Below are 24,066 nucleotides of genomic sequence, written 5' to 3'. Positions count from 1 at the left end.
CTCCATATTGACTCTGTACCGGTACCCCCTGTATATAGCCTCCACATTGACTCTGTACCGGTACCCCCTGTATATAGCCTCCACATTGACTCTGTACCGTAACACCCTGTATATAGCCTCCACATTGACTCTGTACCGTAACACCCTGTATATAGCCTCCACATTAACTCTGTACTGGTACACCCTGTATATTGCCCCGCTATTGTTATTTACTGCTGCTCCTTAATTATTAGATTTTTTTTATCTCTTACTTTTTTTAGGTATTTTCTTAGAACTGCATTGTTGGTTAAGGGCTTGTAAGTACAAGTCTACACCTGTTGTATTTGGTGCATGTGACAAATACAAATTTGATTTGACACACAATCCATGTCTATATTGTCTCAAGGCTTAAAAATCTTTCTTTAACCTGTCTCCTCCCCTTCATCTACACTGATTGAAGTGGATTTAACAAGCGACATCAATAAGGGATCATAGCTTTCACCTGGATTCCCCTGGTCACTCAGTGTGTATTATGCATGCAAATTCTTGTAAAGTTATGAATTTTGTCAGTTTAACTGTCACTTATAAAATGAAAGATGGAAACCAGTACATTTTGCCACCCTTGAAAATGTCATAACTTGAATTTTCCCCATATCTGTCATGTCGGCAACATGCCTGAGGGGCATGGTTTGATATTCACTTGCATGGCAGCAAATAAATGTGGAGACTCTGCAGATTGAAATTGAATTAAATGGGCGCCTGAAAGCGGCAATGTGTGCAAACACAGCCCTCTCAGTTTCAGTCGTAATGGAAGTCACAGGACTGGGTCAACGTCAATGATGTGACCACCTGGTTTGGGAGGACAGACAGAATCAGTGTTTTTATTCCATTACTGAATAATGTCTGCATTTTCTCTCCCAGCTCCACAGATTTGGGGGGAAAAGTGTTGTCTCTTGTCAAAGACTAACTAGGCCTACTCATGTTAATTTCACCCAGAAGAATGCAAAGTGATGCCGAAACGTTGGTGTTTTTTTTTTTTTACCCAATAAATTCCTGGGAGGTTATACATATGGAGTGTGCAACTCTCTTTGTTTCTATAGCTTCCAGTTTATTCACTGTTTATCAGCACCTCTACACTAAATAATTTGCCGGCTCATGCTTTTTATTAGAGTTTAGACACATCACATCACATGCTCAAATGTAACTTATGTTTTGATAAAGGTTTGTTGGTTGAAACGCTTGCAATAGCAATGAGGAAATGTGAATGGAGATTTGGCAAACACTTAAGATTTAAAAAAAACATTTAAAAAACAGTCTATTAACATGTTTTTCAGCTATTTTGTCATGCAGGTGTGACTTCCATTCATAGAGTAGTTTGGTCCTAATAGGCTCCTAAGAAAACGTGATAAAATCACTGTTTGCCAAAATGGGAAAAGTCTGAATATGAGTGGATATATATTTTAGGATAATATTATATAAAGCCGTTGCTTTTATTATTATTACGCCAGTGTTTCCCAAACTCGGACCTGGGGACCCCAAGGGGTGCACGTTTTGGTTTTTAGCCCTAGCACTGAACCGCTGATTCAAATTAAGCTTGATGATTACTTGATGATTTGAATCAGCTGTGTAGTGCTACGGCAAAAACCAAAACGATCGAGTTTGGGAAACACTGTATTAGGCTATTATTAATAGTTATTATAGCCATTCAGTTAAAGTGTATTCAGGCATATTATTAATATTATTTCCACACAGAAATCTAACGTATTTGTTGAAAAATAAATATTTTTATTCCACACTCATCCTGACAACCGGAAGTGAACTCCAAGAGATAAACATTGGGATTGTGTCGTGCGGTCACTAATTTGCGTTTCCATGCTTTGGCAGACGTTCTACTGAAAGTAGTTTCTGGTTTACTTAAAATACACTTCAGTTGTAGTCGCTGCATAATTTACACTGCACATAAAAGCAACAATTTGGGAGCGGCAAATTTAAGTCATTAGTTGAAGGGTGAGTTCAAGAACTACGTATTCTGACGATGAGTCCATTGCAGTCTCGCAGATTGTATAATGCATTGGACAGTGCATCTCGAAATCACCTCGTTTATACTGGGTTCCAGTCGATGGTAACCTGATGAGATGCGGATTCATATTTAATGCTTAAAAAAAAAAACGTATCATTTAAGAATTTGTTAAATGTAAGACAACGGCCTCAAGAACCTTGCGATTGAATTTAATTGGACGCACTGTCCTCTGGATTAATTTACTCAGCAAACTGCTTCCAATTGCGAATAACGATAACACTACAACAAAATAAAATATTAATTGACACATGAAATAACAGGCACAATGGAGTATAAACGAAAAAAGAAGATGACTTACTTCACAATTGGATTGATCTTTCTTCTAAGTGGTATGGAATATGGTAAGTATGTTTTTTTGGGGGTGGGAGGGGTGGACTTGTGTATTGTGGCTACTGTAGCCTATGCGAACATTTTACAATATAGATTAAAAATGCACATTCAACTGAAGCTAACGTTTGAGTGCCACACTGATATAACTGTTCTGTACCCGGTCATAAAATGTCACTTATTTTCCTATGTTGCAGTTTACTGCTCGTTGACCTGGTGTAGAGGTTATGAGTAATTATTTTAATGGACAGAAACATGGGGTTTCTAAAGGCCAATTGATTTCCTAATCACTCCCTTGCATCTTTCCCAGTCTTTCCACTAATTTAAGCCTGCTCATTAACTCATTTCTGCTCTTGGCTTCATGTCAGCTCAGCTGATTTTTACAGCACATTCCACAGTCATTGTATTGGGATTTGTGTTTACACCTGAACAATTGTCTTTGTCAACTTTTGCTGCACTGATTGTCAAATAACCTCCTTAGAGATTCATTAAGCGTTTCTATTCTTATCATTTTTTTTTGGTACCTCATTGATAGGCCTACTTATGTTGGATGATTGTTATTATTAGCCAGGTAAGATGTAAACATGAGTTCGCGAGTAGGATGCTCTTTTGGGCAGATTTGAATAAACTACTGTTTGTGACTTGACGACGAAATAAATGTCGCGACACAATCCTTAGTTCCATTGGGAGCTAGGACCAGGCTACCAGAGTCGTGTAAAGAGGGTGACAGGTTTCCGCAAGCAAACAATTTAAACCTTAAAATCCAGAGGAGAGAGAGAGGATCGGTCTCATGACGTCTGATAATCTAAGAGCTATGGAAACTGTTGATGTTGTTGCCCCTGGTCACATGTGGTTTGCACTCAGATTCAGGCAAGCTTTAGCTTCATTGTACATGATTTCAAAAGTTACACACACACACACCTCAAGTGCAAGTCAGTCAGGCCACATGCAAGCGTTTCTGTCATCATTGACTTGCATTTCGTGAAAATTACTGTAGTTAGCCTTGCTCCCAGACATGGACTACGGTTAAAAATGTTGGGGTCACTTAGAAATGTCCTTGTTTTTGAGAGAAAAGCACTTTTTTTGTCCCTTTAAAATAACATCAAATTAATCAGAAATACAGTGTAGACATTAAAGTTGTATATGACTATTGTAGCTGGAAACGCAGATTTTTTTATTTTATTGGAATAGCTAGATAGGAGTACAGAGGCCCATTATCAGCAACCATCACTCCTGTGTTCCAATGGCTCGTTGTGTTAGCTAATCCAAGTTTATCATTTTAAAAGGTGTATTGATCATTAGAAAACCCTTTTGCCATTATGTTAGCACAGCTGAAAACTGTTATTCTGATTAAAAAAGCAATAAACCTGGCCTTTTTTTAGACTAGTTGAGTATCTTGAGCATCAACATTTGTGGGTTCGATTACAGGCTCAAAATGGCCAGAAACAAAGCACTTTCTTCTGAAACTCGTCAGTCATTTCTTGTTCTGAGAAATGAAGGCTATTCCATGCGAGAAATTGTTAAGAAACTGAAGAGCTCATACAACACTGTGTACTACTTCCTTCAGTTTCTTCGCAATTTCTCACATGGAATAGCCTTCATTTCTCAGAACAAGAATAAACTGACAAGTTTAAGAAGAAAGTGCTTTGTTTCTGTCCATTTCAACTATCTGTTTAAAATGTGTTGGATTAAACTCTGTTCAACATAAATGTAAATGGAGGAACTAAAGGAGCTAATATTTTATTCCATGCCCCCCTCTCTCCAGCTGTTATCTTGCCCACGATATGGAGGTACCTGCAGACTCTGGGGGCAGCGCCTTATTTCCTGGGTCTGGGCCTATCGGCATTCAGTCTGTCTGGTCTCCTCTCGGGCCCTCTGTTTGGCCACTGGTCTGACAAGACACACGCCACCAAGAAGATAATCCTGTTTGCAAACCTCTTTGAAATTGTCGGTAAGTTATTCTCTGAAATCTTACCCAGAATCCAAAATCAACCCTCAACTCCTACCCCTTAGGCACTTTTGTAGATCTGATGATTCGGCAGGTGTAAGCAATATGGAGACAATTCAACCTGGCCTACCAGAGGGCAATATACCCAAGAATGGTTCTGGAGGGAATGGTGTCTGTTTTACAGGCTCCTGACCAATTGTGCAATTAAAAGAAATGTTGTACAACATCTTTTAGTTTTTTGGACATAATGTTTCGACAATCGTTTCTTATGCCCGAAAATTGTTTCTGGACATCAGAAATAGCTATCACTAACCTTGATTTGGATGAGGACTTCTCTTTCAATAAGTCGGAGGTGAAAAACATATGATTATGATCCCGGATCAGGCCCAAATCCCGACACTCGAAGGAGACATTTGAGGCCGGCATGCGGGATACCAGACGAGACTAGGTCAGAGGGTGGATAAATTGCCTCTACTCACCGTTCTATTGGTGAACGTGCATTCACTGGAGAATAAATTGGATGAGTTCTGTTCAAGACTGTCCTGTTAATGTGCTCTGAACTCTAATATCCTATGTTTCTCAGTCATGGCTGAACAAGGACATGGTAAATATAAATCAATCAGTTTTTTTTTTTTCTATACATTGACAGAACAGCCATGTTGGGGAAGCTCAGGGGAGGGGGTATGTGTCTCTTTGTTAGCGGCTGATGCGCTATCTGTAATATTAAGGAAGTCTTGAGGTTCAGCTTGCATGAGTTAGAATATCTAGCTGTAGCTGTAGACCATACTATTTACCAAGAGTGATTTTCATTTCTTTTTGCGTTCTATATACCACCACAAACCGATGCTGGCACTAAGACCACTCAACGAGCTGTGTAGTGCCATAAGCCAGCAAGAAAATGCTCAGAGGTGGCACTCCTAGTGGCCGGGGACTTTAATGCAGGGAAACTTAAATCTGTTTTACCTATTTTCTACCAGCATGTTACATGTGCAACTAGAGGTGAAAACTCTAGATCACCTTTACTCCACACGCAAACAAAGCTTTCCCTCGCCCTCCATTTGGCAAATCTGACGATAATTCTTTCCTCCAGATTCCTGTTTACAACCAAAAAGTCAAACAGGAAGTACCAATAAGGAAGTGGTCTGACGAAGCGGATGCTAAGCTGCAGGGCTGTTTGGCTAGCGCAGACTGGTATATGTTCCGGGATTCATCTGATGGCATTGAGTTTACCACATCAGTCCATCGGCTTCATTAATAAGTGCATCAACGACGTTGTCCCCACAATGACCGTACGTACTTATTCCAACCAGAAGCCATGGATTACAGGCGACATCCGCACCGATATAAATGCTAGAGCTGCTGCTTTCAGGGAGCGGGACACTAATCCGGACGGGTATAAGAAATCCCGCTATGCCCTCCTAACCATCAAACAGGCAAAGCATCAATATAGAACTAAGATCGAGGGGAAGGGGAAACCCAGCTGTGAGCTGTCCAGTGACTCGAGCATACCTGATGAGCTAAATACCTTCTATTCTCACTTCGATGCTAGCAACACTAAACTATGCGCGAGTGTACCAGCTGTTCTGGACGACTGTGACCACGCTCTCCGCAGCCGATGTGAGTAAGACCTTTAAACAGGTCAACATTCACAAGGTCGCAGGGCCAGACGGATTACCAGGACGTGTACTCCGAGCATGCACTGACCAGCTAGCGAGTGTCTTCACTGACATTTTCAACTTCTTCTACCTGACCCAGTCTGTAATACCTACATGTTTCAAGTAAACCACCGTGTGCCCTAGAACGCCGAAGTAACCTGTCCAGATGACAAACCGCCCCATAGCACTTACATCTGTAGCCATGAAATGCTTTGAAAGGCTAGTCATGGCTCACATCAACGCCATCATCCCAGACACCATGGACCCACTCCAATTTGCATAGTGTCATCTGTGGATCTGTATCTCTATTGCATTCGACAATGCCCTTTCCCACATGGACACAAGGAACACGTGAAAACACCATAATGCACCACGCTAACCCTCAATATGGGGGGGGGCGGCACCCTCAGGGGTGTGTGCTCAGTAACCCTCCTGTTCACCCACGACTGCGTAGCTGCACACGACTCCAACACCATTTACGTTTGCAGATGCCACAACTGTGGTAGGCCTGATCGATGCGTCAGCCTACAGGGATGTCGTCAGACCTGGCAGTGTGATGCCGGGACAACTTCTCCCTCAAAGTCCGCAAGACAAAGGAGCTGATAGTTTCCTGTAGTCCACAAAGGGCCTAGCACACCCCCCATCGACGGGGCTGTGGTGGAGCGGGTCGAGCGCTTCAAGTTCCTCTGTGTCCACATTTTTAAAGAATTAACTTGGTCCACCCACCCCAACACAGTCGTTAAGAAGGCACGACAATGCCTCTTTCCCCCTCAGGAGGCTGGAAAGATTTGAAATAGGCCCTCAGATCCTTAGTTCTACGGGGGGGAGGAATCAATTGAATTCAGGCTTTAACAACAAAATGTGGAATAAGTCAAGGGGTATGAATATTTTCTAAATTCAAAAGGCACTCGCACATCTAAGCAATCTTTTTTGCAGGTGCGTGATAACAGGTGAACAAGATGAAGGAAAAAGGAAACCGCACTCTGCTCTTGATAGTATCACTGATCTTTAATAAGCTTACGTATCGTCAGAGCTCTGACGAAGGCCGTGTGGCCGATACGTAAGCTTATTAAAGATCAGTGATACTATCAAGAGCAGAGTGCGGTTTCCTTTCTCCTTCATCGTGTGAATATTTTTTGAAGGCACTGTAAGATACCCGGGTCTACCTTTGGGGGGGGTCGTAATTGTATCAAGTGGCTCAGTAGGATTGCTGATTTGTGATCAGTTTTTGCCATGTAGATCACAGTGAATATGATTACATGGACAGGGTGGACCTGATCCTAGATCAGCACTCCTCTGACGCTTGATACTCATGGTCCCCGGTCGTTCTACTGTGACGTTCTACCCTGACGTTTTGTCTTTGTCCTCCAGGCAACATCATGTGTTTTTCATGTTGTCCTCTAGTCATGTAGTTCATGTTGTCCTCTAGGTAACTTCATGTATTTCATGTTGTCCTCTAGGTAACTTCATGTATTTCATGGGCTACTCCAAATGGCTTTTGATCTCTAGCAGACTAGTGGCAGGTGAGACTACCCATATACTACTAGAGCAATGCTGTTTTGAGCTGTAAAGGACATTTTATTTACCAGATTATTTACATTATAGCCTAATCAAAATGTTTGCAGGTTGATTCATCTTTGTTTTGTCTGTCTTTTAGAGTAAAAATGACATGCTTGTGGCCACTCTAAAATGGACTTTTAGAAAAAAGTTACGTCATTCAGAATTATTGCATCTGTTTTAATGCTAACCTCCATGTTACTAACGTGTACGTGGTCTGCTCCCAAAGGTGTTGGTACAGGTGCGGGTTCGTCCATCTTTGGTTTCATGGGCCGATGCACAGCCAACGAGGACCGCTCCACCGTGTTCGCATCGGTCATGGCGTGCCGACAGATTGGCCTAATGATTGGTCAGTGCTGTTGTCTGTCTGCTTCCTTTGTGCCATTCATAGTAGGAGTATGGTGTTTTTGGAAATGCACGCTGTCCTGCATGCAGGCCTGGTTTTGACAAGATGGAGTACATAATGACTTTCTGTAGCAGGTTAGGAGAATTAGTGAAGCGTTTGGGCTTAGCGAAAATGCTAAACTTGTTTCTGACACAACTCAAAACATATCTAGCCACAACTAGGGCAGCCCTCCAGAACAGCATTGTTTCCAGTAATGTGATTCTGCTTCATAGCATGTTGGCATTTACTCGGTTTATGGAGATGTTCAAGGTTGTCCTTTGTTCTTCCATTTTATTTTTTTTCCAGTCCTGCTGCTAATCAGAGCCTGTATTCATAAAGCTCCTCAGAGTAGTATCTAGGATCAGATCCACCCTGTCCATAATAATCATATTTATTATGATCTAAAATGCTCAACTGATCCTAGGTCAACACTCCTACTCTGTATTTTGGCCTCTGCTCTCACAATGCCTTGAATTGTTTTTAATGTCTCAGGAATAAGACATTGCAGTATTCTGACATGTGCAGCAGGACTGTGAAAAAGACTACCTGGAACGCACCCACATATCTCTCTGTTAGTGTAAGGGTCTGTCTGATGTCTCATCACACACAGGTCCCGTATTGAATCTCTTCCTGAGGCTTTGTGACTTCAAGTTGGGGCCGTTCGTGGTGAACAAGTACACTGCACCTGGGGTAAGACATTTTTAAGAACTGAATAATTTCTCCCTCCACAGTAAAAATTGTTATATGGTAACATCACGTGTAGTAAGATGCTGTATGTTGTCTTATCTATAGACTTTATTTTGTCATATTTCATTGTGTATATAATTTGTAAATATACTTAGTTTGAATTGGGACTTAGGTCACAAACGAGGTAGAACGATATGAACAAACTTGCTAAAATGTCTCTGGTTTGTTCATGTGAGTGTTTTTGTTAAAACGGAAGACCCCATACGGGGATTTAAAACCTGTAAACACCGGTTAGCTGCTCTAACTGCAAGACTATCCCTTTTCACAGCTTTTTATGTGCTTAATGTGGACCCTCCTCCAGCTGGTCGTGGTCTTCATGTTCTGGGACATCCCTCCCCGGGAGGAGCCAGTGGGGGAGGAGGGAGCTGTGGGTGTGGGGGGAGCTGTGGGTGTGGGGGGAGCTGTGGGTGTGGGGGGAGCTGTGGGTGTGGGGGGAGCTGTGGGTGTGGGGGGAGCAGTGGGTGGGGAGGAGCTGGAGGGAGCAGTGGGTGGGGAGGAGCTGGAGGGAGCTGTGGGTGGGGAGGAGCTGGAGGGAGCTGTGGGTGGGGAGGAGCTGGAGGGAGCCTGGGAGGGGACCGGGGAGGTGGGGGAGGGGAAGCCCTTGCTCGGGCCACGCCCAGACATCTTGGGGTCCTACGGCTCGGTGGTGACCCCTGATCCTCCTAGGTCAACTGCTAACCCGGCCATCTCCAACTTGCCTCGCGTCTCTCCTACCCCCTCGCCCCCACTCGAAGGGGTGGGTGACACTAGATCTGCGAGTTTCAGCATGAGCCGAGGTGGGTGGTGACGGATGCGTTTCTCAAGTTGGTAAAATACGTACTTTTAAATGTGTATTGATCTTTTGGCGTACCTGTCCAACTTGAAAATCTCTCGTTCCTTCTCTCTCGCTGTGTTCCCCTTCCTGTCTTTCTCTCCTCCACACCATCTCTCTCTGACCCTGTTTCTGTCTCTCCCTCTATCTGTGCCTCACCTGTTTAGAGTTCCTAAGGGAAGAGGTAGTTGTGCTGTTCACAGCTCACTTCGTGATACTGTTTAACCAGACAGCACTGGAGGTGAGCTCGCCCAACTGTGCATGTGCTCCCTTCCTCTCTCACTGAAGAGCCTTTCACATACTACATTGCATAAAAGTGACAGAGTGGGTAGCAGTTAGCCAAATCACTATGTCCTTAAACCAACTTTCAGCGTCCTCATGCCGTCATTGTTATGTTTGGTTGCGGAGGCGTTGGCTAAAGTACATACTGGACGACTACGAAGTACTTGTTAGACTTTATAGTAATGTTCTCGAATATGCCATTGTTAATGCTATGTTAGTGTGAGCGCTAATAACACTTATCTATTCATAAAGTTATTATAAAGTGTTTATGAAAAATGTGTCCTGGCTTGATTTCCTACCACCACCACAGACCGTCGTGACTCCGTTGACCCAACAGTACTTTAACTTCGGGGAGTTGGAGAACAGCATAATTTACTGCATCTGTAGTGTGGAGGTTATCACAGGCTTCCTGTTTGTCCACTGGCTGTGCCGCCGCACGACCGAGAGGGTGGTGCTGGCCGTGGGCCTCATCCTCTGCCACATCTCCTGCGTATGGTGCCTCATCTTCTTGGCCAATCCACAGGGTGAGTGAGGTTGCTCAACACACTCTACTCAGCCGGCCTTTTGGATTTTTATCTAGGTCGAACAATGTCGCCTACTCAGACAAGCTATTTACCATACAGCAAATGAGAAACCTTGAAAAAGGTAATTCTACTAAAAAATTGCCAAAAATGTATTTTAATTGCAGGAATTCTGATTCAAGATACTGACTAATGCGATGTAACATTGAGTATAACTTTAGAACTTTTGTGACATATTTCCATTGCTAATAAAAGCCAATCGATTAGTCCTCTGTCTCTTCTTTCTCCTCTCCTCAGGTAATTTCCCCTGGCAGTTAGCAGAGTTCATCATTGGGGTGTTCCTGCAGATTTCGGGGCTCCCCTTTGTAGCTGTGGCCCAGGTGTCTCTCTTCTCCAAAATCACTTCATTAAAGTCACAAGGTGAGCAATGGCGCCCTCTAGAGGACACCTTTCGGACATGGACGTCTGTAGTTCAACTAAGTGCTCTAAACCAGTCTTTTGTGTTCGTTAGGCACCAATCGAAAGAGAACTAACTGAAACAGGGAGGGATCACCTAGACTTGTCCAATAAGAAAAGCTTTTTTCCATTTTCTGTTGCTTAAGGGTTTTCATTGTGTACCCTAATGAACATAACCCTGGTACACCCCATTTCAGTTCTGCCTGGTTTCATCCGTAATTCATTTTATTAAGAGTGGATTTTGCATCTCTCGGCAGTTTATTAAAACATTGGGGTGGGGTGGCCACTTTGTTATTTCTGAACTTCAGAGTCCCCCTTTTAATAACTTGGTTATTTAGAGTAGGTTCCCAGACTTGTATTACTATTGATCAGTGTGATGTAAAGGGACCAGAGAGCAAACCTGCAGGTACTGTGCTGCCTCTGAGCAGAATAGTTACAAAGCGACTTTGAGAACCAATGTTCTCAGGGTTGTGTTCATTAGTCACGTGGATGCAAATATTTTTTTATTACTTTTCTGTTTCAATGCATTTTTAAAATGTTTTGCTATGGACCAAAAAGGTCCCTGTTTTTGAATAGCTGTGCTGACCAAGGTGAAATATCTGTCTGCCCTTGAGGAAACCTTAATTTACTTTTGGGGCAACTGTATGAAATAACTAATTTCACTGCACCTATCCAGTGTGACAATTAAAAAAAAAATATATATATATATATACACACACACACACAGTTGAAGTCGGAAGTTTACATGCACTTAGATTGGAGTCATAAACTCAACCACTCCACAAATTTCTTGTTAACAAACTATAGTTTTGGCAAGTCGGTTAGGACATCTACTTTGTGCATGACAAGTAATTTTTCCAACAATTGTTTACAGACAGATTATTTCACTTATAATTCACTGTATCACAATTCCAGTGGGTCAGAAGTTTACATACACTAAGTTGACTGTGCCTTTAAACAGCTTGGAAAATTCCAGAAATTGATGTCATGGCTTTAGAAGCTTCTGATAGGCTAATTGACATCATTTGAGTCATTTGGAGGTGTACCTGTGGATGTATTACCAGGCCTACCTTCAAACTCAGTGCCTCTTTGCTTGGCATCATGGGAAAAACTAAAAAAATCAGCCAAGACCTCAGAAAAGCAATTGTAGACCTCCAAAAGTCAGGTTCATCCTTGGGAGCAATTTTCAAACGCCTGAAGGTTCCACGTTCATCTGCACAAACAATAGTACGCAAGTATAAACACCATGGGACCACACAGCCGTCATACCGCTCAGGAAGGAGACGCGTTCCGTCTCCTAGAGATGAACGTACTTTGGTGCGAAAAGTGCAAATCAATCCCAGAACAACAGAAAATGACCGTGTGAAGATGCTGGAGGAAACGGGTACAGAAGTATCTATATCCACAGTGAAACGGGTCCTATATCAACATAACCTGAAAGGCTGCTCAGCAAGGAAGAAGCCGCTGCTCCAAAACCGCCATTAATAAAATGCCAGACTACGGTTTGCAACTGCACATGGGGACAAAGATTGTAATTTTTGGAGAAATGTCCTCTGGTCTGATGCAACAAAAATAGAACTGTTTGGCCATAATGATCATCGTTATATTTGGAGGAAAAAGGGGGAGGCTTGCAAGCTGAAGAACACCATCCCAACCGTGAAGCACGGGGGTGGCAGCCTCATGTTGTGGGGTGCTTTGCTGCAGGAGGGACTGGTGCACTTCACAAAATAGATAGCATCATGAAGAAGGAAAATGAGAGATATATAGATGGATAGAAGCAACATCTCAAGACATCAGTCAGGAAGTTAAAGCTTGGTCGTAAATGGGTCTTCTAAATGGACAATGACCCCAAGCATACTTCCAAAGTTGTGGCAAAATGTCTTAAGGACAAAGTCAAGGTATTGGAGTGGCCATCACAAAGCACTGACCTCAATCCTATAGAAGATTTGTGGGCTGAACTGAAAAAGCGTGTGCGAGCAAGGAGGCCTAGAAACCTGACTCAGTTACACCAGCTCTGTCAGGAGGAATGGGCCAGAATTCACCCAACTTATTGTGGGAAGTCTACCTGAAACGTTTGACCCAAGTTAAACAATTTTAAGGCAATGCTACCAAATACTAATTGTATGTAAACTTCTGACCAACTGGGAGTGTGATGATTTATTTATTTCATTCTCTCTACTATTATTTTGACATTTCACATTCTTAAAATAAAAAAGTGGTGATCCTAAATGACCCAAGACAGGGCATTTTTACTAGAATTAAATGTCAGGAATTGTGAAACTGAGTTTAAATGTTTTTGGCTAAGGTGTAATGTAAACTTCCAACTACAACTGTGTATGTGTGTGTGTTTTTATATATATATATATATATATATATATATATATATATATATATATATATATATATATATATATATATATATATAGCTCAAAAAAATAAAGGGAACACTTAAACACAATGTAACTTCAAGTCAATCACACTTCTGTGAAATTAACTGTCCACTTAGGAAGCAACACTGATTGACAATAAATGTCACATGCTGTTGTGCAAATGGAATAGACAACAGGTGGAAATTATAGGCAATTAGCAAGACACCCCCAATAAAGGAGTGGTTCTACAGGTGGGGACCACAGACCACTTCTCAGTTCCTATGCTTCCTGGTTGATGTTTTGGTCACTTTTGAATGCTGGCGGTGCTTTCACTCTAGTGGTAGCATGAGACGGAGTCTACAACCCACACAAGTGGCTCAGGTAGTGCAGCTCATCCAGGATGGCACATCAATGCGAGCTGTGGCAGGAAGGTTTGCTGTGTCTGTCAGCGTAGTGTCCAGAGCATGGAGGCGCTACCAGGAGACAGGCCAGTACATCAGGAGACGTGGAGGAGGCCGTAGAAGGGCAACAACCCAGCAGCAGGACCGCTACCTCCACCTTTGTGCAAGGAGGAGCAGGAGAAGCACTGCCAGAGCCCTGCAAAATTACCTCCAGCAGGCCACAAATGTGCATGTCTGCTCAAATGGTCAGAAACAGACTCCATGAGGGTGGTATGAGGGCCCGACGTCCACAGGTGGGGGTTGTGCTTACAGCCCAACACCGTGCAGGATGTTTGGCATTTGCCAGAGAACACCAAGATTGGCAAATTCGCCACTGGCACCCTGTGCTCTTCACAGATGAAAGCAGGTTCACACTGAGCACGTGACAGACGTGACAGAGTCTGGAGATGCCGTGGAGAACGTTCTGTTGCCTGCAACATCCTCCAGCATGACTGGTTTGGTGTTGGGTCAGTCATGGTGTGGGGTGGCATTTCTTTGGGGGGCCGCACAGCCCTCCATGTGCTCGCCAGAGGTAGCCTGACTGCTATTAGGTACCGAGATGAGATCCTTAGACCCCTTGTGAGACCATATGCTGGTGCGGTTGGCCCTGGGTTCCTCCTAATGCAAGACAATGCTAGACCTCATGTGGCTGGAGTGTGTCAGCAGTTCCTGCAAGAGGAAGGCATTGATGCTATGGACTGGCCTGCCCGTTCCCCAGACCTGAATCCAATTGAGCACATCTGGGACATCATGTCTCGCTCCATCCACTAACGCCACGTTGCACCACAGACTGTCCAGGAGTTGGCGGACGCTTTAGTCCAGGTCTGGGAGGAGATCCCTCAGGAGACCATCCGCCACCTCATCAGGAACATGCCCAGGCGTTGTAGGGAGGTCATACAGGCATGTGGAGGCCACACACACTACTGAGCCTCATTTTGACTTGTTTTAAGGACATTACATCAAAGTTGGATCAGCCTGTAGTGTGGTTTTCCACTTTAATTTTGAGTGACTCCAAATCCAGACCTTCATGGGTTGATAAATTGGATTTCCATTGATTATTTTTGTGATTTTTGTTGTCAGCACATTCAACTATGTAAAGAAAAAAGTATTTAATAAGATTATTTCTTTCATTCAGATCTAGGATGTGTTGTTTAAGTGTTCCTTTTATTTTTTTGAGCAGTATATATTATTTCTGAACATGACCCCGGGTATTTGTCTGTCTGCCTGTCCCTCTCTCTCCAGGGTTGAGCCAGGGGGTGCGTCGCTCTGTGGGGGGCCTGGCCACTATCTTGGGCCCCCTATGGGGGGGCGGTTTGACGGGGCACATGTACATCATGCTGGGCTTGATGATGGCTCTACTTGCCCTGTTCGCTGTGAGTTCACTGAATCTCTTGTAAAAATAGATTTGATTTTAATTGAGAATAACCCATATAAATAAATGTACCTTGTAACATATCAAATGATTTGATAAACAGGTGTAGAGTAACAACAGTGAAATGCTTACAGGTCCTTCCCAACAATGTAGAGAGAAATATACAATGAGTAACAATAACTTGGTTTAGAGACATGGGTGTATGTTCTACTAGTGCATTCAGTGTTCAGACCACTCGACTTTCTTCACAGGTTACATTAGACTTACTCTAAAATGGATGAAATTGTTTTTTCTTATCTACACACTACCCCATTTATAACAAAGCAAAAAAAGGCTTTTAGAAATGTGACTTTCTTTTTAAATATGTAAAAATCGATTTTACATAAGTGTTCAGATTCTTCACTCAGTACTTTTCTTAAAGCACCGTTGGCAGTGATTTTAAAAGACTTGACACAACTATATTTTGGGAGTTTCTCCCATTCTCTGCAGATTCACTCAAGCTCTGTTGGGTTTACAAAGTATGTTTCGCCCTTTTTAAGACAGCGTTGCCCTTTTAACTGCACCTAAACTATGCTTGAAACTCGGGTTGTAAATGTAGAGAAATAAAACGTGGTAGCAATGTAAAACTGAGATGCCCCTTTGTCTAACCTTTTTGTAAAAGAAAAAAAGGAGGCATCTCAGTTTTACATTGCTACCACGTTTTATTTCTCTCCATTTACAACCTGAGTTTCAAGCATAGCATTGCCCTTTTTAACTGCACCTAAACTGTCTTAAAAGGGCGATAACCTACTTTGTAAAAGTGATTAACTAATTCATTTATAAAATAACAAATCATGGAAACAGTCAGGATGTGGTGACCAATGGGGAAAATGCAGATGGATAGACCATGCCTGTCTATTTACGTTTCATAGCCACGATGCTTCATCACTTTTAATTTATTTTTATTTAACCAGGTAGGCTAGTTGAGAACAAGTTCTCATTTGCAACTGCGACCTGGCCAAGATAAAGCATAGCAATTCGACACATACAACAACAGTTACACATGGAGTAAACAAAACATAGTCAATAATACAAAAGAAAACAAAGTCTATATACAGTGAGTGCAAATGAGGTAAGATAAGGGAGTTAAGGCAATAAATAGGCCATGGTGGCGAAGTAATTACAATATAGCAATTAAACACTGGAATGGTAGATGTGCAGAAGATGAATGTGCAAGTAGAGATACTGGGGTGCAAAGAAGCAAGATAAATAAATAGTATGGGGATGAGGTAGTTGGATAGATGGGCTGTGTGCAGTGATCTGTGAGCTGCTCTGACAGCTGGTGCTTGAAGCTAGGGAGGGAGATAAGTGTTTCCAGTTTCAGAGATTTTTGTAGTTCGTTCTAGTCATTGGTAGCAGAGAACTGGAAGGAAAGACGACCAAAGGAGGATTTGGCTTTGGGGGTGACCGGTGAGATATTCCTGCTGGAGCGCGTGCTATGAGTAGGCGCTGCTATGGTGACCAGTGAGCTGAGAAAAGGTGGGGCTTTACCTAGCAGAGACTTGTAGATGACCTGTAGCCACTGGGTTTGGCGACGAGTATGAAGCGAGGGCCAACCAACGAGAGTGTACAGGTCCCAATGGTGGGTAGAGTATGGGGCTTTGGTGACAAAACGGATGGCACTGTGATAGACTGCATCCAGTTTGTTGAGTAGAGTGTTGGAGGCTATTTTATAGATGACATCACCGAATTTGAGGATCGGTAGGATGGTCAGTTTTACAAGGGTATGTTTGGCAGCATGAGTGAAGGATGCTTTGTTGCGATATAAGAAGCAGATTCAAGATTTATTTGGATTGGAGATGCTTAATGTGAGTCTGGAAGGAGAGTTTACAGTCTAACCACTTACAGTGAGGGGAAAAAAGTATTTGATCCCCTGCTGATTTTGTACGTTTGCCCACTGACAAAGAAATGATCGGTCTATAATTTTAATGGTAGGTTTATTTGAACAGTGAGACAGAATAACAAAAAAAATTGCACGTCAAAAATGTTAAATGTTTTGCATTTTAATGAGGGAAATAAGTATTTGACCCCTCTGCAAAACATGACTTAGTACTTGGTGCCCAAACTCTTGTTGGCAATCACAGAGGTCAGATGTTTCTTGTAGTTGGCCACTAGGTTTGCACACATCTCAGGAGGGATTTTGTCCCACTCCTCTTTGCAGATCTTCTCCAAGTCATTAAGGTTTTGAGGCTGACGTTTGGCAACTCGAACCTTCAGCTCCCTCCACAGATTTTCTATGGGATTAAGGTCTGGAGACTGGCTTGGCCACTCCAGGACCTTAATGTGCTTCTTCTTGAGCCACTCCTTTGTTGCCTTGGCTGTGTTTTGGGTCATTGTCATGGAATACATATCCCCAGGCCGAGGGAGATTGCCAGTTCTTTTGAGTTTCTTCCATTTGCGAATAATCGCACCAACTGTTGTCACCTTCTCATCAAGCTGCTTTGCGATGGTCTTGTAGCCCATTCCAGCCTTGTGTAGGTCTACAATCTTGTCCCTGACATCCGTGGAGAGCTCTTTAGTCTTGGCCATGGTGGAGAGTTTGGGATCTGATTGATTGATTGCTTCTGTGGACAGGTCTTTTTTACAGGTAACAAACTGAGATTAGGAGCACTCCCTTTAAGAGTGTGCTCCTAATCTCAGCTCGTTACCTGTATAAAAGACACCTGGGAGCCAGAAATCCTTCTGATTTGAGAGGGGGTCAAATACTTATTTCCCTCATTAAAATGCTAATCAATTTATAATATTTTAGACATGCGTTTTTCTGGATATTTTTGTTGTTATTCTGTCTCTCACTGTTCAAATAAACCTACCATTAAAATTATAGATTGATCATGTCTTTGTCAGTGGGCAAACGTGCAAAATCAGCAGAGGATCAAATACTTTTTTCCCCTCACTGTAAGCTACAGGTGATCATTTTTATTGATAATAGCACATCTGATAATATAGACCATTCATAGGCTACAGTATGAAACAATTTTGACCAATATAATTAGGTTTCTGTAGGCTTTTTAATTTTTTATTTTTTTTTACCCCTGGGTGTAGAGGTCCTGGATGGCAGGGAGCTCAGCCCTAGTGAGGTACTGGGCCTTATGCATTACCCTCTGTAGTACCTTGCAGTCAGATGCATATCATTTGAACATACAATGTTTTGATTCAGCCAGTCAAGATTCTCTGTGGTGCAGCTGTAGAACTGTTTGAGGATCAGAGGGCTCATGCCCAACTTATTTCAGCCTCCTTAGTTACATTTTTGTCATTTAGCAGATGCGCTTATCCAGAGTGACTTACAGAAGCAATTAGGTGTAAGTGCCATGCTCAAGGGCATATCGACAGATTTTCACCTAGTCGACTCCAGGATTCAAACTAGAGGGGGATGAGGCATTGTTGTGCCTTCATGACTGTGGACCATGATAATTCCTTTAGTGACGAGGACACTGAGGAACTCGATGCTCTTGACCCGCTCCACTTCAGTCCTCAGATTCCTGTAGTCCACAAGCCGCTCCTTTGTCTTGCTGACATTGAGGTAGAGGTTGTTGTCCTGGCACCACACCGCCGGTCACTGACTACCTCTTTACAGGCTGTCTCGTCGTTGTCAGCGATCAGGCCAACCACAGTTGTCATCAGTGAACTTAATGATGGTGTTGGAGTCGTGCGGGTACGCAGCTGTGGGTGAACGGGGAGTACAGAAGGGGGGGACTAATCACGCACCCCTGAGGGGCTCCAGTGTTGAGGATCAGCGTGGCAGATTGTTGTTGACTACCCTCATCACTTGGGGGCGGCCTGTCAGGAAGTCCAGGATTTAATTGCATGGGGAGGTGTTTAGTCCCTGGGTCCTTAGCTTAGTGATGAGCTCGGGGATGGGTGGGGCACTGTGGTGTTGGACACTGAGCTATAGTCAATGAACAGCATTCTCACGTAGGTGTTCCTCTTGTCCAGGTGGGAGAGCGACGTTTGTAGTGCAATAGATTATCATCTATGGATCTGTTGGAGGTATGCGGGTTGAAGTGGATCCAGGGTGTCTGTTTTATGTGAGCCATGACCAGCCATCAAAGTATTTCATAGCTACAGATGTGAGTGCTTTGGGGCAGTAGTACTTTATACAGGGTACCTTGATGTTCTTGGGCACAGGGACTACGGTGGTCTTTGAAACATGTAGGTATTACAAGCTTGGTCATGTCAGTAAAGACACTAGCCAGCTGGTCAGCTCAGGCTCAAAGTATGCATCCTGGTAATCCGTCTGGCCCTGTGGTCTTGTAAATGATAACCTGTTTAAAGATGATCCTCCCATCGGTTACGGGCGCAAGATCAGTTGTCCGGAACAGCTGGTATGCTCATGCATGGTTCGATGTTGTCTTCTATGAGCTCTTTGAGGCAAGCATTTAGCTCATCTGGTAGGCTCATGTCGCTGGGCAACTCGCAGCTGGGTTTCCCTTTGTAGTCCATGATGGTTTGCTCATCCGACGAGCGTCAGCCGGTGTAGTAGGAGTTGATCTTAGTCCTGTATTGACTTTTTTGATGTTTCGTCGGAGGTCGTAGTGGGATTTCTTTTTATATTAGTGTCTGCCTCCTTGAAAGCGGCAGTTCTAGCCTTTAGCTCATTGTGGACAGTCCCTGTAATCCATGGCTTCTGGTTGGGATATGTACAGTGAAGTGGAAGTTTACATAGGTTGGAGTCATTAACTTGTTTTTCAACCACTCCACAAATTTCTTGTTCACTATAGTTTTGGCAAGTCAGTTAGGACATCCACTTTGTGGATGACACAATTTTTTCCCCACAATTGTTTACAGACAGATTATTTCACTTATAATTCACTGTATCACAGTTCCAGTGGGTCAGAAGTTTACATACACTAAGTTGACTGTGCCTTATTTAAAGAGCTTGGAAAATTCCAGAAAATGATGTCATGCTTTAGAAGCTTATGATAGGCTAATTGACATTTAAGTCAATTGGAGGTGTACCTGTGGATATATTTCAAGGCCTACCTTCAAACTCAGTGCCTCTTTGCTTGACAGCATGGGGAAAAACAAAAGAAATCAGGCAAGACCTCAGAAAGAATTGTAGACCTCCACAAGTCTGTGCCCGAGGATGTACCTCGGGCGCAATTCCCAAACACCTGAAGGTTCATCTGTAAAAACAATAGTATGCAAGTATAAACATAATGGAACCACGCAACTGTCATACCGCTCAGGAAGGAGATGCGTTCTGTCTCCTAGAGATGAATGTACTTTGGTGCAAAAGTGCAAGTCAATCCCAGAACAACAGCAAAGGACCTTGTGAAGATGCTGGAGGAAACGGGTACAAAAGTATCTATATCCACAGTAAAACGAGTCCTATATTGACATAACCTGAAAGGCTGCTCAGCAATGAAGAAGCCACTGCTCCAAAACCGCCATAAAAAAGCCAGACTACGGTTTGCAACTGCACATAGGGACAAAGATTGTACTTTTTGGAGAAATGTCCTCTGGTCTGATGGAACAAAAATAGAACTGTTTTGCTATAATGACCATTTATGTTTTGGAGGAAAAAGGGGGAGGCTTGCAAGCTGAAGAACACCATCCCAACCGTGAAGCACGGGGATGGCAGCATCATGTTGTGGAGGTGCTTTGCTGCAGGAGGGACTGGTGCACTTCACAAAGTAGATGGCATCATGAAGAGATGATAGATAGATAGATAGATAGATAGATAGATAGATAGATATAAGCATCTCAAGACATCAGTCAGGAAGTTAAAGCTTGGTTGCAAATGGGTCTCCCAAATGGACAATGACCCCAAGCATACTTCCCAAATGTCTTAAGGACAACAAAGTCAAGGTATTGGAGTGGCCATCACAAAGCTCTGACCTCAATCCTATAGAAAATGTGTGGGCAGAACTGAAAAAGCGTGTGTGAGCAAGGAGGCCTACAAACCTGACTCAGTTATACCAGCTCTGTCAGGAGGAATGGGACAAAATTCATCCAACTTATTGTGGGAAGCTTGTGGAAGGCTACCCGAAACGTTTGACCCAAGTTAAACAATTTAAAGGCATTGCTACCAAATACTAATTGAGTGTATGTAAACTTCTGACCCACTGGGAATGTGATGAAAGAAATAAAAGCTGAAATAAATCATTCTCTCTATTATTCTGACATTTCACATTCTTAAATTAGTGGTGATCCTAACTGACTTAAGACAGGGCATTTTTACTAGGATTAAATGTCAGGAATTGTGAAACTGAGTTTAAATCTATTTGGCTAAGGTGTATGTAAACTTCCGACTTCAACTGTATGTGCGTCACTGTGGGGAAGACGTCGTCGATGCTCTTATTATTGAAGAGGGTGACTAATGTGGTGAACTCCAATGTTATCCAATAAATAATGTTCGTGCTAGCAAAACTTTGTCCTGTAATTTAGCATCTGCTTCATCCGACCACTTATGTTTTGAATGTGTCACTGGTGCCTGTTTGCCTGCGTGAGAACAGAGTTACTATGTGGAGGAGATTATATCTAACGTGTTTGGTTGGCTTACCTCAAACCAAAGAACTGTTATTTTGGTCTCTGTAAATAATCAGTTTAATGTTAATTGAATGTTTGTCTAACATTGAGAACCTTTCTCGATCAGATCATGTTCTCCATCTCCTATCCCCGCCTGGTGGCTCCCACTGTGGTGGAACATGCAGATGACTTGGAGGAGTGTGAGGAATGCGGGGGTGTGCGAGGTACGTCTCAATTTACAAATAATATGCCATGTAGCAGATGCTTTTATCCAAAGGGACATTTTTATGTAGGGTCTCTCTTTTTATGCCACTCCGATACCGACGTGACGTTGTTGTAGCGGGCTAGGAGAACTAACGTAGCGGGTTTGGAGACTGAGGTTAAGGTTGGTGAAATGCTCTAACCTGCTACAACAACCACTTTGTATCGAAATGGCGTAAAGTGTCCCTAGTCCTGTGAATCGAACTCAAGCGCCATGCTTTACCAACTGCGCTACAGAGGACCACAAATGTTCTTGAAACCGCAGAAGATGTTGCGTGGTCCCAAATGAAATCATTTAATGCATTGTAGAGGGTCCACAGTTATTTTATGCGTATTTATTCATTTGTGAGGAAATGAGTAGAACAAATGTTTCAGCTGTTGGGCCATGTCAGATCTTGTCAATTTACATGTATAACACATCATCCAAACAAATCCTACTCTATAAAAATAACTTTAAAAAAAATATATATATCCGCTTTGGCACGGTATTTCAAATGTGTTTTCTTTCTTTGCAAGTGTGAAGCGAGTGTCTCTTCCTACCCAGAATCCATCTCAGGACATGTGCTTCCTCAATCTCTGAAGACTCCCATACGTTGCGCGCACAACACTATACAAGATGACTGTAGGGCCTGTACTAGATGAATGTACTTCTGCAAATTATAGTATCAAAATGGAAATTAAATACTTTGGAATTAGGTGTAATGTACAAACATTTTATAAAGGTGTTTGGTTATGCACAAAACATTACAACTTCGTAAAGGTGTTTCTGATTTTTATTGCTCATAACCTCCTGTCATATTTCACATGATTGTACCACTGACTGAAGTACTTTCACACACTGACTCTGACAAGATTTTATAGGAAATGAACAGATCAGTTTTTTTTTTTTTAGAGACAATGGTCAAAACATTGATAATGCCTCACCCCACACACTGTCCAGTTTTCAGCTAACGGAAATGTATCAAAAGCATTTTGGTTCTGTTTCTGATGGCTGAGTATGATTATGAAATGCAGTACCCTTTTCTTACACTGGTGGGGGCCCTCATCCTGTATTTCTTTACTGTGGCGTTACTGAAGACTGTGGCAGAGCCTCAAGTAGATAGCTATCCTGGTCCCAGATCTGTTTGTGCTCTTGACGACGCCATTGCTGTCGATGTTAAGCCAAACTTGATTACAGTAACAAGGACTTGGCTTGATGGCAGAAACAGACTGCCACTCTGACAACAAAATAGCCAAAGAGAGAATGTGTTTCTGAAAAATCACACTTTCCACAGAATGAGGGCAAGAGGAAGTACAAGATCACTACTGACTGTAATAAATACGTAATGGCTTTATGAATGGAGTTATGTTTAACTGTTTGTAAGTTATACTGTTCTGGAGGTCTTGTGACATAGCTGTAAAGATGAATAAGGCTCAATGTAATCCGCTACGTATTCTTTTTGCAATTGAGGTATTATATTTTGGTCAGCGCCTATCTGTTCTATAACCACTTAGTTAATGAATTCATGTCTTCCCTTTTTGAGCATAGCTGTTTTTATCCGGCAGTGTCTCATTTTGTAAAGGATATGCTAAATGTTATAGCCACCATTCACCTTTCTATTTGAGACATTTTTCCTTTACTCTTTTTGAATACTTTAAGTTGCATATGATTTGACACACACATTTTATACATAGCTAGTAGTCATGGTCCTGAATGTGTTGTACTATTTTTGTGTGGTTACTAACGGAGAAGTCTAGAACTTAGATGAAATATTTGTTTTTGAAAGCTATTTGAATAATGTTCTAGTACATTATTACCTACCATTGTTAAACAACTGTCAAATATTTTCAATCAAAATGATAATGTTACACTAGTCTCTGCAACACTACAGTGTACAGGTACAACAGTATATTGTGTGTCTTGATCATTTTACAATGAAATGTCCTTAATAATAAAGTTTTTTTTGCCAGTGTTTAAAGTGTAGTTCTAATTGGTATATTAGTGACGTCCTATGTGCACCGTTTAAGTTTTCAAATAAATGCCCGATTTACCATGGTAATTTCAGAAAAATAATTCCAGGGTGAGATTCATCTCGGGTAAAGGGGGGGCATACTGTAACTTGAGTAATGTCCTCTAAAACCGGCGAGGTTTAGCCACAATTTGAGGTTAACAAATGTAATGCGTATTTAGAATGCAAACATGTAATTACAGAAACTAACAGTTAGTACATGATATGTAAGAATTTGCCTTTAACTGCCAAGTAAATATGTCAATGTTAGGCCACATTGGAAAGTAGACAAAATGTGAGCTCTATTAGAGCTTTGACTTGAGTATGCATTGCCACGTTAAGAACTTTTTATTAAAATGTTCAATATCAGAAATTAAACGC

At 42.4% G+C, this 24,066-nt stretch overlaps 1 protein-coding gene across 1 annotated transcript; it reads left to right on the top strand.

Moving 5' to 3' along the window:
• Window positions 1-1,746: 1,746 nt before the first annotated feature.
• mfsd8l1 (major facilitator superfamily domain containing 8-like 1) lies at window positions 1,747-23,655 on the top strand. The gene is made up of 13 exons (XM_029697373.1): window positions 1,747-1,986; window positions 2,320-2,400; window positions 4,152-4,337; window positions 7,450-7,512; window positions 7,776-7,895; window positions 8,542-8,621; window positions 8,947-9,454; window positions 9,657-9,730; window positions 10,082-10,295; window positions 10,590-10,712; window positions 14,800-14,930; window positions 21,564-21,660; window positions 22,214-23,655. Exons 2-13 carry the CDS (start codon window positions 2,325-2,327, stop codon window positions 22,216-22,218), a joined length of 1,677 nt encoding a protein of 558 aa, XP_029553233.1. The 5' UTR covers window positions 1,747-1,986; window positions 2,320-2,324; the 3' UTR covers window positions 22,219-23,655.
• Window positions 23,656-24,066: the final 411 nt, after the last annotated feature.

This window comes from Salmo trutta, chromosome 17, assembly GCF_901001165.1.
Source record: "Salmo trutta chromosome 17, fSalTru1.1, whole genome shotgun sequence".
Lineage (NCBI taxonomy): Eukaryota > Metazoa > Chordata > Actinopteri > Salmoniformes > Salmonidae > Salmo > Salmo trutta.
Note: the sequence above shows the minus strand (reverse complement) of the source record. Positions and strands in the feature narration are given on the sequence as shown.

Excerpts from the sequence above, each read along its gene's own strand:
- mfsd8l1 (XM_029697373.1), top strand. The coding sequence starts at position 2,325 with ATGGAGTATAAACGAAAAAAGAAGATGACTTACTTCACAATTGGATTG. Across the intron at positions 7,513-7,775 it reads CTCTAGCAGACTAGTGGCAG|GTGTTGGTACAGGTGCGGGT; the intron begins GTGAGACTACCC and ends CTGCTCCCAAAG. Across the intron at positions 7,896-8,541 it reads ACAGATTGGCCTAATGATTG|GTCCCGTATTGAATCTCTTC; the intron begins GTCAGTGCTGTT and ends CATCACACACAG.